Source organism: Oncorhynchus keta, unplaced genomic scaffold (genome assembly GCF_023373465.1).
Source record: "Oncorhynchus keta strain PuntledgeMale-10-30-2019 unplaced genomic scaffold, Oket_V2 Un_contig_6160_pilon_pilon, whole genome shotgun sequence".
In the NCBI taxonomy this organism is placed as follows: Eukaryota; Metazoa; Chordata; class Actinopteri; order Salmoniformes; family Salmonidae; genus Oncorhynchus; species Oncorhynchus keta.
Window position 1 is genome coordinate 85,313 of NW_026288708.1, and position 15,517 is coordinate 100,829.

The window sequence follows — 15,517 nt, forward strand, 5'->3', positions numbered from 1 at the left end:
CTATCTCTATTGGTTGTATTTCTATCTATCTGTTGATACAGCTCTGTTTTACAGAGTCAAGAAAACACACATCCTATCTCTATTGGTTGTATTTCTATCTATCTGTTGATACAGCTCTGTTTTACAGAGTCAAGAAAACACACATCCTATCTCTATTGGTTGTATTTCTATCTATCTGTTGATACAGCTCTGTTTTACAGAGTCAAGAAAACACACATCTCTATTGGTTGTATTTCTATCTATCTGTTGATACAGCTCTGTTTTACAGAGTCAAGAAAACACACATCCTATCTCTATTGGTTGTATTTCTATCTATCTGTTGATACAGCTCTGTTTTACAGAGTCAAGAAAACACACATCCTATCTCTATTGGTTGTATTTCTATCTATCTGTTGATACAGCTCTGTTTTACAGAGTCAAGAAAACACACATCTCTATTGGTTGTTTTTCTATCTATCTGTAAAGGGTGGCCCAGTGCCCTATTAAAGGGAAGGTTTAAAGGGAACCACATGTAACATACGGTTTCGCATCAAATGTCCCAAAGTTACACGTCACTATTCTATTACTCTTCGTGAGAAATAAACAAAACCATGTCTGTAAAAAAATGGAGGACCCAGCAAGGCCAGCCCAATACATGTAAACACCAACAGAAGTTTGACTTCAAATGTAACACTTGAAAATTAAAAGCGAAAGTGTTTGCACTCGTGACTACTGGTTTCCATTTCCTGCCAAACCTACAGTTAGGTAGATGTATTCCAGATGTCACAGCGAAAAGCCAAGGTGGAAAACGTTGCAAACCCCCCCCCCCTCTCCAAATAAAAATAGAACGCAGATGAGGAACTACACAATTAGAACAAGCAGGTATCCTTTTCAAAAGTGCATTGTGGGTCGTTTAAATATATATATATATATATATATTCGTAAATAAATATGTCAATAACCCCAAAACATAACTATGTTTGTAGTTATAGGTAATCAGACCTGAGTCTTTAACCACTCTGTGTTGTTATATAGGTGAGTAAAAACTCATGTTTCCTACTAAATTATTCGAGGAACCGAATCAGAACCAGAAACTAAAAGGATCTATACTGTTCCGTGACAGAACCGTTATTGTTTTAAATCATGGGAACCCGTAAATAACTTTCTTACTTTCCAGGCATTTTTATTTTCAGTCCCGCAGAACTCGTAACAGCGTGCCTCTGCTCTCACTCTGTCAGGCAGAAACTCATTCCAGCGTCTGTCTGCCAGCTGGAAATCCCTGCTTGTGTGTAGGCGACCTGCCCCTCCCCCTCTGAATAGCCCCTCCCCTCTGAATAGCCCCTCCCCCTCTGAAGCCTAGTGTACTGTAGCCCCTCCCCCTCTGAAGCCTAGTGTACTGTAGCCCCTCCCCCTCTGAAGCCTAGTCTACTGTAGCCCCTCCCCCTCTGAAGCCTAGTGTACTGTAGCTCCTCCCCCTCCGAAGCCTAGTCTACTGTAGCCCCTCCCCCTCTGAAGCCTAGTGTACTGTAGCTCCTCCCCCTCTGAAGCCTAGTCTACTGTAGCCCCTCCCCCTCTGAAGCCTAGTCTACTGTAGCTCCTCCCCCTCTGAAGCCTAGTCTACTGTAGCCCCTCCCCCTCTGAAGCCGAGTCTACTGTAGCTCCTCCCCCTCTGAAGCCTAGTCTACTGTAGCCCCTCCCCCTCTGAAGCCTAGTGTACTGTAGCCCCTCCCCTTCTGAAGCCTATTGTACTGTAGCCCCTCCCCTTCTGAAGCCTAGTGTACTGTAGCCCCTCCCCCTCTGAAGCCTAGTGTACTGTAGCCCCTCCCCCTCTGAAGCCTAGTGTACTGTAGCCCCTCCCCCTCTGAAGCCTAGTGTACTGTAGCCCCTCCCCCTCTGAAGCCTAGTGTACTGTAGCCCCTCCCCCTCTGAAGCCTAGTGTACTGTAGCCCCTCCCCCTCTGAAGCCTAGTGTACTGTAGCCCCTCCCCTCTGATGCCTAGTGTACTGTAGCCCCTCCCCTCTGAAGCCTAGTGTACTGTAGCCCCTCCCCCTCTGAAGCCTAGTGTACTGTAGCCCCTCCTCCCCCTCTGAAGCCTAGTCTACTGTAGCCCCTCCCCCTCTGAAGCCCCTCCTCCCCTTCTGAAGCCAAGTCTACTGTAGCCCCTCCTCCTCTGAAGCCTAGTCTACTGTAGCCCCTCCCCCTCTGAAGCCTAGTCTACTGTAGCCCCTCCTTCTCTGAAGCCTAGTCTACTGTAGCCCCTCCTCCTCTGAAGCCTAGTCTACTGTAGCCCCTCCTCCCCCTCTGAAGCCTAGTCTACTGTAGCCCCTCCTCCCCCTCTGAAGCCTAGTCTACTGTAGCCCCTCCTCCCCCTCTGAAGCCTAGTCTACTGTAGCCCCTCCTCCCCCTCTGAAGCCTAGTCTACTGTAGCCCTCCTTCTCTGTAGCCTAGTCTACTGTAGCCCTCCTTCTCTGTAGCCTAGTCTACTGTAGCCCCTCCTCCTCTGAAGCCTAGTCTACTGTAGCCCCTCCCCCTCTGAAGCCTAGTCTACTGTAGCCCCACCCCCTCTGAAGCCACTCCCCCTCTGAAGCCCCTCCTCCTCCTACACTGGTCTGTCCATAGTGACTGGCTGTACAGTGAGTATGTTTGTCTGTCATTGTGATGCTTAGTGACTTTCCTATACAGAAAAAAAACAGATTTCAAAAGGGACAGAACTATAAATAAACCGGTACTTGTTGGGATTCAGAACCGGTACAGAACTCTGTTTTGCTGGTTGGAACAGTAGAACGGAACCCAAAAAATAAAGGTTCTGTTTAGGAAAATAATAATTTGGGTGCCAACCCAAACCAACCCCTGCTTCCTACCGGTTAAGACACTATGTAAGTGTTTCCTTTATATATCTTTATTTTCTATTTCTCTGTCAGGTTGATATCCTCTCTATGTTGTCCTAGCTCTATGATGATATCCTCTCAGTTGTCCTAGCTCTATAATGATATCCTCTATGTTGTCCCAGCTCTATGATGATATCCTCTCTGTTGTCCTAGCTCTATGATGATATCCTCTCTGTTGTCCTAGCTCTATAATGATATCCTCTCTGTTGTCCTAGTTCTATGATGATATCCTCTCTGTTGTCCCAGCTCTATGATGATATCCTCTCTGTTGTCCCAGCTCTATGATGATATCCTCTCTGTTGTCCTAGCTCTATAATGATATCCTCTCTGTTGTCCCAGCTCTATGATGATATCCTCTCTGTTGTCCCAGCTCTATGATGATATCCTCTCTAGGTTGTCCCAGCTCTATGATTATATCCTCTCTATGTTGTCCTAGCTCTATGATAATATCCTCTCTATGTTGTCCTAGCTCTATGCTGACATCCTCTCTAGGTTGTCCCAGCTCTATGATGACATCCTCTCTAGGTTGTCCCAGCTCTATGATTATATCCTCTCTATGTTGTCCTAGCTCTATGATGATATTCTCTCTATGTTGTCCCAGCTCTATGATGATATCCTCTATGTTGTCCTAGCTCTATGATGACATCCTCTCTAGGTTGTCCCAGCTCTATGATTATATCCTCTCTATGTTGTCCTAGCTCTATGATAATATCCTCTCTATGTTGTCCTAGCTCTATGCTGACATCCTCTCTATGTTGTCCCTGCTCTATGATGACATCCTCTCTAGGTTGTCCCAGCTCTATGATGACATCCTCTCTAGGTTGTCCCAGCTCTATGATTATATCCTCTCTATGTTGTCCTAGCTCTATGATAATATCCTCTCTATGTTGTCCTAGCTCTATGCTGACATCCTCTCTAGGTTGTCCCAGCTCTATGATGACATCCTCTCTAGGTTGTCCCAGCTCTATGATTATATCCTCTCTATGTTGTCCTAGCTCTATGATGATATTCTCTCTATGTTGTCCCAGCTCTATGATGATATCCTCTATGTTGTCCTAGCTCTATGTTGTCCCAGCTCTATGATGATATCCTCAATGTTGTCCTAGCTCTATGTTGTCCTAGCTCTATGTTGTCCCTGCTCTATGATGATATCCTCTCTGTTGTCCCAGCTCTATGATGATATCCTCTCTAGATTGTCCCAGCTCTATGATGACATCCTCTCTGTTGTCCTAGCTCTATGCTGATATCCTCTATATGTTGTCCCAGCTCTATGATGACATCCTCTCTATGTTGTCCTAGCTCTATGATGATATCCTCTCTGTTGTCCTAGCTCTACGATGATATCCTCTCTATGTTGTCCTAGCTCTACGATTATATCCTCTCTATGTTGTCCTAGCTCTATGCTCATGTCCTCTCTATGTGTTGTATCTCTACGCCAGGCGTCCAGAGATCACCATCCTTTCAGCAGAGCCACTGGTGTCTAATACCTGGTTCCCCGGGGCTTCTGGGGGATTCCCTCCTCCTCCTCCTCCTGCCGCTCAGATCTGGGGCAGTACTATACCTCCTACTATACAGGTAACTAACCCTCCTCTTCCTCCTCCTCCCACCACTGATCTGGGGCAGTACTATACCTCCTACTATACAGGTAACTAACCCTCCTCTTCCTCCTCCTCCCACCACTGATCTGGGGCAGTACTATACCTCCTACTATACAGGTAACTAACCCTCCTCTTCCTCCTCCTCCTCTTCCTCCCACCACTGATCTGGGGCAGTACTATACCTCCTACTATACAGGTTACTAACCCTCCTCTTCCTCCTCCTCCTCTTCCTCCCACCACTGATCTGGGGCAGTACTATACCTCCTACTATACAGGTAACTAACCCTCCTCTTCCTCCTCCTCCTCTTCTTCCCACCACTGATCTGGGGCAGTACTATAAATGGAACTAACCCTCCTTTTCCTCCTCCTCCTCCTCCTCCCACCACTATGATCTGGGGCAGTACTGTACAGGTAACTAACCCTCCTCTTCCTCCTCCTCCTCCTCCCACCACTATGATCTGGGGCAGTACTATACAGGTAACTAACCCTGAATGTTTCTTATATTATAATGTGAGTAGCGACAGGGACTATTATAATCACATCACATCGTGATGTCATGATGTGGGACAAAAGTATCTTTATCCGGGGGGCAAAGGGAGAAAAACCATGGTATATCACAGTGTTTTATGATAATCACGATAGACAAAGGATCGCCCCAACCCTAGTAAAAACCTGTCATGGTTTTCAACCGCTCTTTAAATTTATCCCTGACACACTTTGGGGTCGATCGGATGACTTGCAGTAATCTTGTGTTCTTTCGGATGTGAGTCATGAATAGTTTTGTTGACAATTTTGTTTTGCTCCCGGGCTCTTCCTCCCTGGCTCTTCCAGCCTCCCCCCTCCTATGATGAGGTGATTAGAGAGAAGAGACAGGAACAGGATCAAGTGTTGCCTTCCTCCTCCTCCTCCTCACCCCTACACTCCGTCTCCACGACTACCATCGCCACGCAGACTGACGCCGGACCAGAATCCTCAGTTCCAACCCACAGTCACGCCCCAGTCCAGAGAGGCTCAGTGGGTAAGAGAGGGGGAGGAGTGGGCGGAGAGGTTGACAGCACATAGTCTATTAATCAGTTCTTAGAATTCTGTTTTGGTCTGTGGAGTTCTCGATTAGTTCAATGTTGAGAGGCTGTTTTTGGAATCCAAAATCTGACATTAGGTCAAATTCATCCTACTTGTACTGGTGCTTGTTGCTTCAATGTGTGAATTGGTGTTTGTTTGTAGCCACCAGAGCTCCAAAACCTCCCAGACCTTCTTTCCCCTTTATATCCAAACCTGATGACACGCCGTCGCACGTTGATGACACGACGGGAGCTGCTACTGCTACTGTCGACCCTCCCCTCTTCCTAGAAGACAGTCCGGCACTACACACGCACACTCCGACCAGCAGACACAGCGAGGACACCAGACCAGCAGCGTTTCACAGTGACCTCTTGACCTCTGATCCTTTCTCACCTCTGACCTTTGCCTCTGGCAGCCAAACCGACCAATGGGTGCAGTCCTCCTCGGTCCCACCCCCTCATTCTACTGTTGCCTTGACAACTCCCTCCTCCCCTCCTCTGCTTCATAACCGGCCCAGGCCACACCCTCGCACGAAGAATAGCCTTCGACCAATCAGGCGAGAGGTCAAGGTTCAGACCCTGGTGAGGCTGGGACAGACAGAAAGTGAGGTCACAGAGAACCAGGAAGTGAGGAATCAGGAGGGGAAGTACCTTCAGGAGCTCCTGGACGCCTTCAGCTCAGACGATTGGGGCTTCCCCGATCACCATAGCAACGACAACAGAGAGAGCGACTCGGAAGAAGAAGAAGAAGAAGAGGAGGAAGATATGAGTACTCTGAGAGCCAGGATACAAGCCTTCGAGCAGCAGCAACAGGCAGAGGACCACGGTATCCATGGAGACAACGGCGCATCGCTAGGGCGGGGGAGACCTGAACCCCGTCACCGAGTCCAGCCCCCGTCCAAACCGGCCCCTCCCATCGCCCCTAAACCCTCCCTCGCAACCAAGACCTCCTGCAAAGGAGTCTGGCAAGGAGGAGGCTCGGTGGCAAGCGACGTGAACTTGACTGTTGATACAACCACCACACAGCCCAAACCCAGTGACCCCTCTCCCAAACCCAGTGACCCCTCTCCCAAACCCAGTGACCCCTCTCCCAAACCCAGTGACCCCTCTCCCAAACCCAGTGACCCCTCTCCCAAACCTATTAAGACCACCTCAAGTACCCCTGTCCCTGCCCTTAACCCTATTGTCCCAATACCTGCACCCCGACCCCTGCTCCCTAGAAAGCCCCCCTCTGAACCCCAAAGACCAGACCGCCAGGCGAGGCAGACAGAGGGGACCCCCCCAATTCCCTGTCCTCCTCCCAGACCTCCAGTAGCACCCAGGACTAAACCCTCCGTAGAACTCCACAGCACCAACACTAAACCCTCCGTAGAACTCCACAGCACAAACACTAAACCAAGTGTTGCTCAGAAGCCCACTGCCATGACGTCATCCGGTCGAGCGAGTGGTAAGTGTGTGGAAAGCAGCACTAAGCTACCTATGATGTGTTTTGATAAGTGTGATAGCCTGCTAGCCGAGCGGTGCGATAGCCTGCTAGCCGAGCGGTGCGATAGCCTGCTAGCCGAGCGGTGCGATAGCCTGCTAGCCGAGCGGTGCGATAGCCTGCTAGCCGAGCGGTGCGATAGCCTGCTAGCCGAGCGGTGCGATAGCCTGCTAGCCGAGCGGTGCGATAGCCTGCTAGCCGAGCGGTGCGATAGCCTGCTAGCCGAGCGGTGCGATAGCCTGCTAGCCGAGCGGTGCGATAGCCTGCTAGCCGAGAGGTGCGATAGCCTGCTAGCCGAGCGGTGCGATAGCCTGCTAGCCGAGCGGTGCGATAGCCTGCTAGCCGAGCGGTGCGATAGCCTGCTAGCCGAGTGGTTTTCATGAAACATGGTGGGGGGTTTATAGGATGTGTGTCAGAGAAGGTGCGAGAGTCATAATTTGTTACGCAACCCACCATGTGAAACCAACAAAATTGCCATGATTGTGTGTGAACAGCCCCTGGTGTGGGTGTGTATTATTCAGCTTCAGTTTGAAAACCTCAGTTATGCCACAGGAGGTTGGTGGCACCCTAATTGGGGAGGATAGGCTAGAGGTAATGACTGGAGTGGAATGAGAGGAAATGGTATCATATACAGAGCAGAAATATTCACACCTTCTTCCACATGTTGTTCTTGTCACTGGCCTACACACACACACACACACACACACACACACACACACACACACACACACACACACACACACACACACACACACACACACACACACACACACTGCCCCACATGTCGAAGTGGAATTGTTGTTTAGAAAATATTTACAAATCAATAAAAAATGAAAACATGTTTTGAGTCAATAAGTATTCAACCCTTTTGTTATGGCTTATTTTTTTATATATATTATTATATAACACTCTTCATATCTTCCAGCATGGCGGTGGCTGCGTCAGGTTATGGGTCTGCTTGTCATCGGCAAGGGAGTTTTTGGGGGGGATAAAAAGAAACGGAATACCTAGTGAGATATACATGGAGGAGACTTAATCAAGCTCGTCGTCTTGACTAACTTTCTTGTCTCTTTCTCTCTTTCTCATCAAAGGTCAAAAAAGTTTTAATAGGATACAGAATGCGATCGGATCATCGTCTAATTGGCCTTCACATAACTCTCAGATTTTCCACGTGGACGGGGATATTGGAAATTTAATCAAAGTTTACTGGAGAACAACTTATTTTTAACTAAGACATAAGAATTTATAACTGAATTTTTCCAATATAATAATATAGGTTCAGCAAATCTCCTTATTGTTTGGGATATACCTTTAAATGTACCTTCAGAGGTCATTCAATATTCATCAATAATAAAGAAGCAGTTTCTGGATAAAGAGACAAGATGTCATGTTGTGCTGCTACCGTGTTGTGTTGCTACCATGTTGTGTTGTTGTCATGTTGTGTTGCTACCATGTTGTGTTGTTGTCATGTTGTGTTGCTACCATGTTGTGTTGTTGTCATGTTGTGTTGCTACCATGTTGTCATGTTGTGCTGCTACCATGTTGTGCTGCTACCATGTTGTGCTGCTACCATGTTGTGTTGTTGTCATGTTGTGTTGCTACCATGTTGTCATGTTGTGCTGCTACCATGTTGTCATGTTGTGCTGCTACCATGTTGTCATGTTGTGCTGCTACCGTGTTGTGTTGTTGTCATGTTGTGTTGCTACCATGTTGTGTTGTTGTCATGTTGTGTTGCTACCATGTTGTGTTGCTACCATGTTGTCATGTTGTGCTGCTACCATGTTGTCATGTTGTGCTGCTACCGTGTTGTGTTGCTACCATGTTGTCATGTTGTGCTGCTACCATGTTGTGTTGTTGTCATGTTGTGCTGCTACCATGTTGTGTTGTTGTCATGTTGTGCTGCTACCATGGTGTGTTGTTGTCATGTTGTGTTGCTACCATGTTGTCATGTTGTGCTGCTACCATGGTGTGTTGTTGTCATGTTGTGTTGCTACCATGTTGTCATGTTGTGCTGCTACCATGTTGTGTTGTTGTCATGTTGTGTTGCTACCATGTTGTGTTGCTACCATGTTGTCATGTTGTGCTGCTACCGTGTTGTTGTCATGTTGTGCTGCTACCGTGTTGTGTTGTCATGTTGTGTTGCTACCATGTTGTGTTGCTACCGTGTTGTTGTCATGTTGTGTTGCTACCATGCTGTGTTGTCATGTGTTGCTGCCTTGCTATGTTATAATAATATATATATAATAATATAATAATAATAATAATATATAATAATATATATGCCATTTAGCAGACGCTTTTATCCAAAGCGACTTAGTCATGTGTGCATACATTCTACGTATGGGTGGTCCCGGGAATCGAACCCACTACCCTGGCGTTACAAGCGCCATGCTCTACCAACTGAGCTACAGAACTGCTACCATGTTGTTGTCATGTTGTGTTGCTACCATGTTGTGTTGCTACCATGTTGTGTTGCTACCATGTTGTGTTGCTACCGTGTTGTGTTGTTGTCATGTTGTGTTGCTACCATGCTGTGTTGTCATGTGTTGTTGTCATGTTGTGTTGCTACCGTGTTGTGTTGCTACCATGTTGTGTTGTCATGTTGTGTTGCTACCATGCTGTGTTGTCATGTGTTGTTGTCATGGTGTGTTGCTACCATGCTGTGTTGTCATGTGTTGTTGTCATGGTGTGTTGCTACCATGCTGTGTTGTCATGTTGTGTTGCTACCATGCTGTGTTGTCATGTGTTGTTGTCATGTTGTGTTGCTACCATGCTGTGTTGTCATGTGTTGTTGTCATGGTGTGTTGCTACCATGCTGTGTTGTCATGTGTTGCTGCCTTGCTATGTTGTTGTGTTGTGTTGTCTCTCTTGTCCTGATGTGTGTTTTGTTCAATATTTATATGTTATTTATTTATTTAAATGTATCCCAGCCCCCATCCCCACAGGTGGTCTTTAACCTTTTGGTAGGCCGTAATTGTAAATAAGAAATTTGTTCTTAAACTGACTTGCCTGGTTAAATAAAGGTTAATTAAATTACTTTTGAATTCAGGCTGTAACAAAACGTAGTGGAATAAGTCGGACGACACTGGATATAATTTCTGTGTGTTTGATACCATTCCATTTGCTTTGTTCTTTTATGTGTCCTCCTCCCCTCAACAGCCTCCTGTGTTTATGCACATAACTTTACCTCTCTCCTTCTCTCCCCTCCTCCCCTCTCCCTTTCCTGTGTCTGGGACAGCCCTACCAGAGAACAGGAGACCTTCTCTGCCGTCCAAACCCTCCATTCAGACCTCAATCCCAGCTCCAGTCCAGGTTACTCCCCCAACCTTAGCCCCATCTCCAAACCCAGCCCCAGTGGGTTCTACCCCCCCAGTCTTAGCCCCAGTGGGATCTAACCCCCCAGTCTTAGCCCCAGTGGGTTCTACCCCCCCAGCCCCAGTGGGATCTACCCCCCCAGTCTTACCCCCAGCCCCAGTGGGTTCTACCCCCAGTCTTACCCCCAGCCCCAGTGGGTTCTACCCCACCAGTCTTAACCCCAGTGGGATCTACCCCCCCAGTCTTAACCCCAGCCCCAGTGGGATCTACCCCCAGTCTTAACCCCATTGGGATCTACCCCCAGTCTTAACCCCAGCCCCAGTGCGGTCTACTCCCCCAGCCTTACCCCAGCCCCAGTCCAAAGGAAAACACCACCAGTCTCCACAGAGTCTGAACCTCCTCTTCCTCCTCGGTAAGTGTGTGTATCTATGTCCTGGACTCCTGATAGACTGTATAGTGAGTGACTCCTTGGTTAGTGACTCCTGACAGACTGGTTAGTGACTCCTTGGTTAGTGACTCCTGATAGGCTGGTTAGTGACTCCTGATAGACTGGTTAGTGACTCCTTGGTTAGTGACTCCTGATAGACTGGTTAGTGACTCCTGATAGACTGGTTAGTGACTCCTGATAGACTGGTTAGTGACTCCTTGGTTAGTGAGTCCTGACAGACTGGTTAGTGACTCCTTGGTTAGTGACTCCTGATAGGCTGGTTAGTGACTCATGATTGACTGGTTAGTTACTCGTGATAGACTGGTTAGTGACTCCTGATAGACTGGTTAGTTACTCGTGATAGACTGGTTAGTGACTCCTGACAGACTGGTTAGTGACTCCTTGGTTAGTGACTCCTTGGTTAGTGACTCCTGATAGACTGGTTAGTGACTCCTGATAGACTGGTTAGTGACTCCTGATAGACTGGTTAGTGACTCCTGATAGACTGGTTAGTGACTCCTGATAGACTGGTTAGTGACTCCTGATAGACTGGTTAGTGACTCCTGATAGACTGGTTAGTGACTCCTGACAGACTGGTTAGTGACTCCTTGGTTAGTGACTCCTGATAGACTGGTTAGTGACTCCTTGGTTAGTGACTCCTGATAGACTGGTTAGTGACTCCTTGGTTAGTGACTCCTTGTTGTCATGTTGCTGCTCTTAAAGTAGTAGAAATGTACAATACTAATATAATAGTATAACTCTGAATGTCTTTCTTTGTATATTCCAGAACACACACACTCTTAACCTGTCTCTGTCTGTGTGTCTCAGACCCCAGGGAGGGGTTAAGACGCTCCCCCTCCGCCCCCCTCCCATAAAGACTGTTCCTGGTCGACCCCCACCTCCCCAGGCTATCTCTGCCCCCTCTACTATATCATCCAATCAGCCATCCCCTCCTCAGGATGTCTCTGCCCCCTCTACCACATCAGCCGATCAACAGGCTGTCCCCGCCCCCTCCAATCAGCCGCAGGGTCAGAGGGCACCAAAGAGAGGCCCCCCTCTACCCCCCCGACCCAAGCCTGGACATCCCCTGTACAAGAACTACATGGTAAACAAACATCTACTGGCTGTACTCCGCACTATACTCTACATACAAAAGTATGTGGACACCCCTTCAAATTAGTGGATTCGGCTATTTCAGCCAAACCCATTGCTGACAGGTGTATAAAATCGATCACACAGCAATGCAATCTCCGTAGACAAACGTTGGCTGTAGAATGGCTCGTACTGAAGAGCTCACTTTTAACATAGAGATGACCAGGTCAACTGTAAATGCTGTTATTGTGAAATGGAAATGTCTAGGAGCAACAACGGCTCAGCCGAGAAGTGGTAGGCCACACAAGCTCACAGAACGGGACCGCAGAGTGCTGGAGCGTATAAATATCGCCTGTCCTCGGTTGTAACCCCTCACTACTGAGTTCCAAATTGCCTCTGGAAGCAACGTCAGCACAACAACTGTTCGTCGGGAGCTTCATGAAATGGTTTTCCGTGGCCGAGCAGCCACACACAAGCCTAAGATCACCATGAGCAATGCCAAGCATCGGCTGGAGAGGTGTAAAGCTGGCCGCCATTGGGCTCTGGAGCAGTGGAATCGTGTTCTCTGTAGTGATGGACGGGCGTATCTGGTTTTGGCGGATGCCAGTAGAACGCTACCTGCCCAAATGCATAGTTCCAACTGTAAAGTTTGGTGGAGAAGGAATAATGGTCTGGTACTGTTGTTCGGGCCCCTTAGTTCCAGTGAAGGGAAATCTTAACTCTACAGCATATAATTATATTCAAGATGATTCTGTGCTTCCAGGTTTGTGGCAACAGTTTGGGAAAGGTCCTTTCCTGTTTCGGTATTACAATGCCCCTGTACACAAAGCGAGTTCCATACAGAAATGGTTTGTCGAGATCAGTGTGGAAGAACTTGACTGGCCTGCACAGAGCCCTGACCTCAGCCCCATAGAACACCTTTGGGATGAATTGGGGTGCCGACTGCAAACCAGGCCAAATCGCCCAACATCAGTGCCCGACCTCACTAAGGCTCTTGTGGCTGAATGGAAGCAAGTCTCCCTGCAGCAATGGTCCATCATCTAGTGGAAAGCCTTCCCAGAAGAGTAGAGGCTGTTATAGCAGCAATGTTCCTACATCTAGTGGAAAGCCTTCCCAGAAGAGTGGAGGCTGTTATAGCTTCAAAGGGGGACCAACTCCAAATTAATGCCCATGATTTTGGAATTACATGTTCGATGAGCAGGTGTCCACATACTTTGTGTGTGTGTGTTAGCATGCTAACACTGATAATACCTACCAGACCCTTCAGACACGCTAACATGCTAACACTGATTATACCTTCCAGACCCTTCAGACATGCTAACATGCTAACACTGATTATACCTACCAGACCCTTCAGACACGCTAACATGCTAACACTGATTATACCTTCCAGACCCTTCAGACATGCTAACATGCTAACACTGATTATACCTACCAGACCCTTCAGACACGCTAACATGCTAACACTGATTATACCTTCCAGACCCTTCAGACATGCTAACATGCTAACACTGATTATACCTACCAGACCCTTCAGACACGCTAACATGCTAACACTGATTATACCTTCCAGACCCTTCAGACATGCTAACATGCTAACACTGATTATACCTACCAGACCCTTCAGACATGCTAACATGCTAACACTGATTATACCTGCCAGACCCTTCAGACATGCTTACATGCTAACACTGATTATACCTACCAGACCCTTCAGACATGCTTACATGCTAACACTGATTATACCTACCAGACCCTTCAGACATGCTAACATGCTAACACTGATTATACCTACCAGACCCTTCAGACATGCTAACATGCTAACACCTACCAGACCCTTCAGACATGCTAACACCTACCAGACCCTTCAGACATGCTAACATGCTAACACCTACCAGACCCCTTCAGACATGCTTACATGCTAACACCTACCAGACCCTTCAGACATGCTAACATGCTAACACTGATTATACCTACCAGACCATTCAGCCATGCTAACACTGATTATACCTACCAGACCCTTGCTCATTTACCTTTATTCCATTTAATGAACTCCTTATATGGGTGTGTCTCAGAAACAGGACGTCCTGGTTCTGTTGGAGAAGATAGACTCCGCCCACGATGACTGTCTCCTGGGGGAGGAGTCAGGTCGGGTTCAAGGGTCACACATGACTGTTATCAACCCTCTGTCTGACCAATCACGGCCTCCCAACAACCAACAAAACCAATCGGATCCCGCCTCGAATGACAAGAGCCAATTGAAGCCTCCTCTGAATACAAGAGCCAATCAGAACCTCCGGTAAAATACGCCACATATAACCTAGCAAAATATTTGTTTTATTTCATCTTTCTAGTTTGCATTGTCTCTCCATTTCTTCCTTTAGTCCATCCTCCCATCTCAGACCAGTGTAGAGAAGACCCAGGTTACAGCACCTGTCAGGTGAGACACAGACACACACAGACACACACAGACACACACAGACACACACAGACAGACACAGTGGTGAATTGTTTTCCCCCGTCTCCGTGTGTGTGTGTGTGTGTGTGTGTGTGTGTGTGTGTGTGTGTGTGTGTGTGTGTGTGTGTGTGTGTGTGTGTGTAGCGGTCCGAGGTGTGTGGCGCGGTTCGACTACGAGGGTGAGGAGGAAGACGAGCTGACCTTCTCCGAGGGTAACGTCATCGCTCTGACGGAGGTGATTGATCAGGAGTGGGGGCGGGGTCAAATCCACGGGCGAATAGGAATCTTCCCCCTGGCCTTCACCGAGATCCTGGAGGAACCACCCCCATCGCCAGGGTTACAGACCATTGTCGAGACAACTGAATCATCAGGTGAGCGAGACCTAAAGTCCTTCAATTACTTAACCATAATTGTGTGTGTGTGTGTGTGTGTGTGTGTGTGTGTGTGTGTGTGTGTGTGCAGACCTTGATTAGACTTTTCCTTTCAATTTTAGTTGTTTCCTTCTTGACCAAAGCCAAACATATAGACCGAGATAGATTTGGCCAACTGGATTCTAGTGGAGAGCTGTATGTGGTGATCCTATAACCTTGTCTTTCTGTCCTGTGAGGCTGGTTATCCTATAACCTCGTCTTTCTGTCCTGTGAGGCTGGTTATCCTATAACCTCGTCTTTCTGTCCTGTGAGGCTGGTTATCCTGTAACCTCGTCTTTCTGTCCTGTGAGGCTGGTTATCCTGTAACCTCGTCTTTCTGTCCTGTGAGGCTGGTTATCCTGTAACCTCGTCTTTCTGTCCCGTGAGGCTGGTTATCCTATAACCTCGTCTTTCTGTCCCGTGAGGCTGGTTATCCTGTAACCTCGTCTTTCTGTCCCGTGAGGCTGGTTATCCTATAACCTCGTCTTTCTGTCCCGTGAGGCTGGTTATCCTATAACCTCGTCTTTCTGTCCCGTGAGGCTGGTTATCCTATAACCTCGTCTTTCTGTCCCGTGAGGCTGGTTATCCTATAACCTCGTCTTTCTGTCCCGTGAGGCTGGTTATCCTATAACCTCGTCTTTCTGTCCCGTGAGGCTGGTTATCCTATAACCTCGTCTTTCTGTCCTGTGAGGCTGGTTATCCTGTAACCTCGTCTTTCTGTCCTGTGAGGCTGGTTATCCTATAACCTCGTCTTTCTGTCCTGTGAGGCTGGTTATCCTATAACCTCGTCTTTCTGTCCCGTGAGG

The 15,517-nt window shown here is 47.7% G+C and overlaps 1 protein-coding gene and 1 long non-coding RNA gene across 2 annotated transcripts in view; both read left to right on the forward strand.

Annotated features, from left to right (window-relative positions):
- LOC118397921 (cell surface glycoprotein 1-like) overlaps positions 1 to 15,517 on the forward strand; it is a 34,581-nt gene that overhangs the window by 17,466 nt on the left and 1,598 nt on the right. Inside the window, exons 5-12 of the mRNA XM_052510823.1 lie at positions 4,307 to 4,442; positions 5,297 to 5,483; positions 5,690 to 6,973; positions 10,248 to 10,736; positions 11,580 to 11,856; positions 13,919 to 14,142; positions 14,228 to 14,283; positions 14,446 to 14,672. Coding sequence (XP_052366783.1) covers positions 4,307 to 4,442; positions 5,297 to 5,483; positions 5,690 to 6,973; positions 10,248 to 10,606 — 1,966 coding nt within the window. The 3' untranslated portion in view covers positions 10,607 to 10,736; positions 11,580 to 11,856; positions 13,919 to 14,142; positions 14,228 to 14,283; positions 14,446 to 14,672. The remainder of the gene's footprint in view (positions 1 to 4,306; positions 4,443 to 5,296; positions 5,484 to 5,689; positions 6,974 to 10,247; positions 10,737 to 11,579; positions 11,857 to 13,918; positions 14,143 to 14,227; positions 14,284 to 14,445; positions 14,673 to 15,517) is intronic.
- LOC127925725 (uncharacterized) lies at positions 6,987 to 7,829 on the forward strand. The gene is made up of 2 exons (XR_008122046.1): positions 6,987 to 7,238; positions 7,287 to 7,829. It is a non-coding gene; the product is annotated as an uncharacterized LOC127925725 (long non-coding RNA).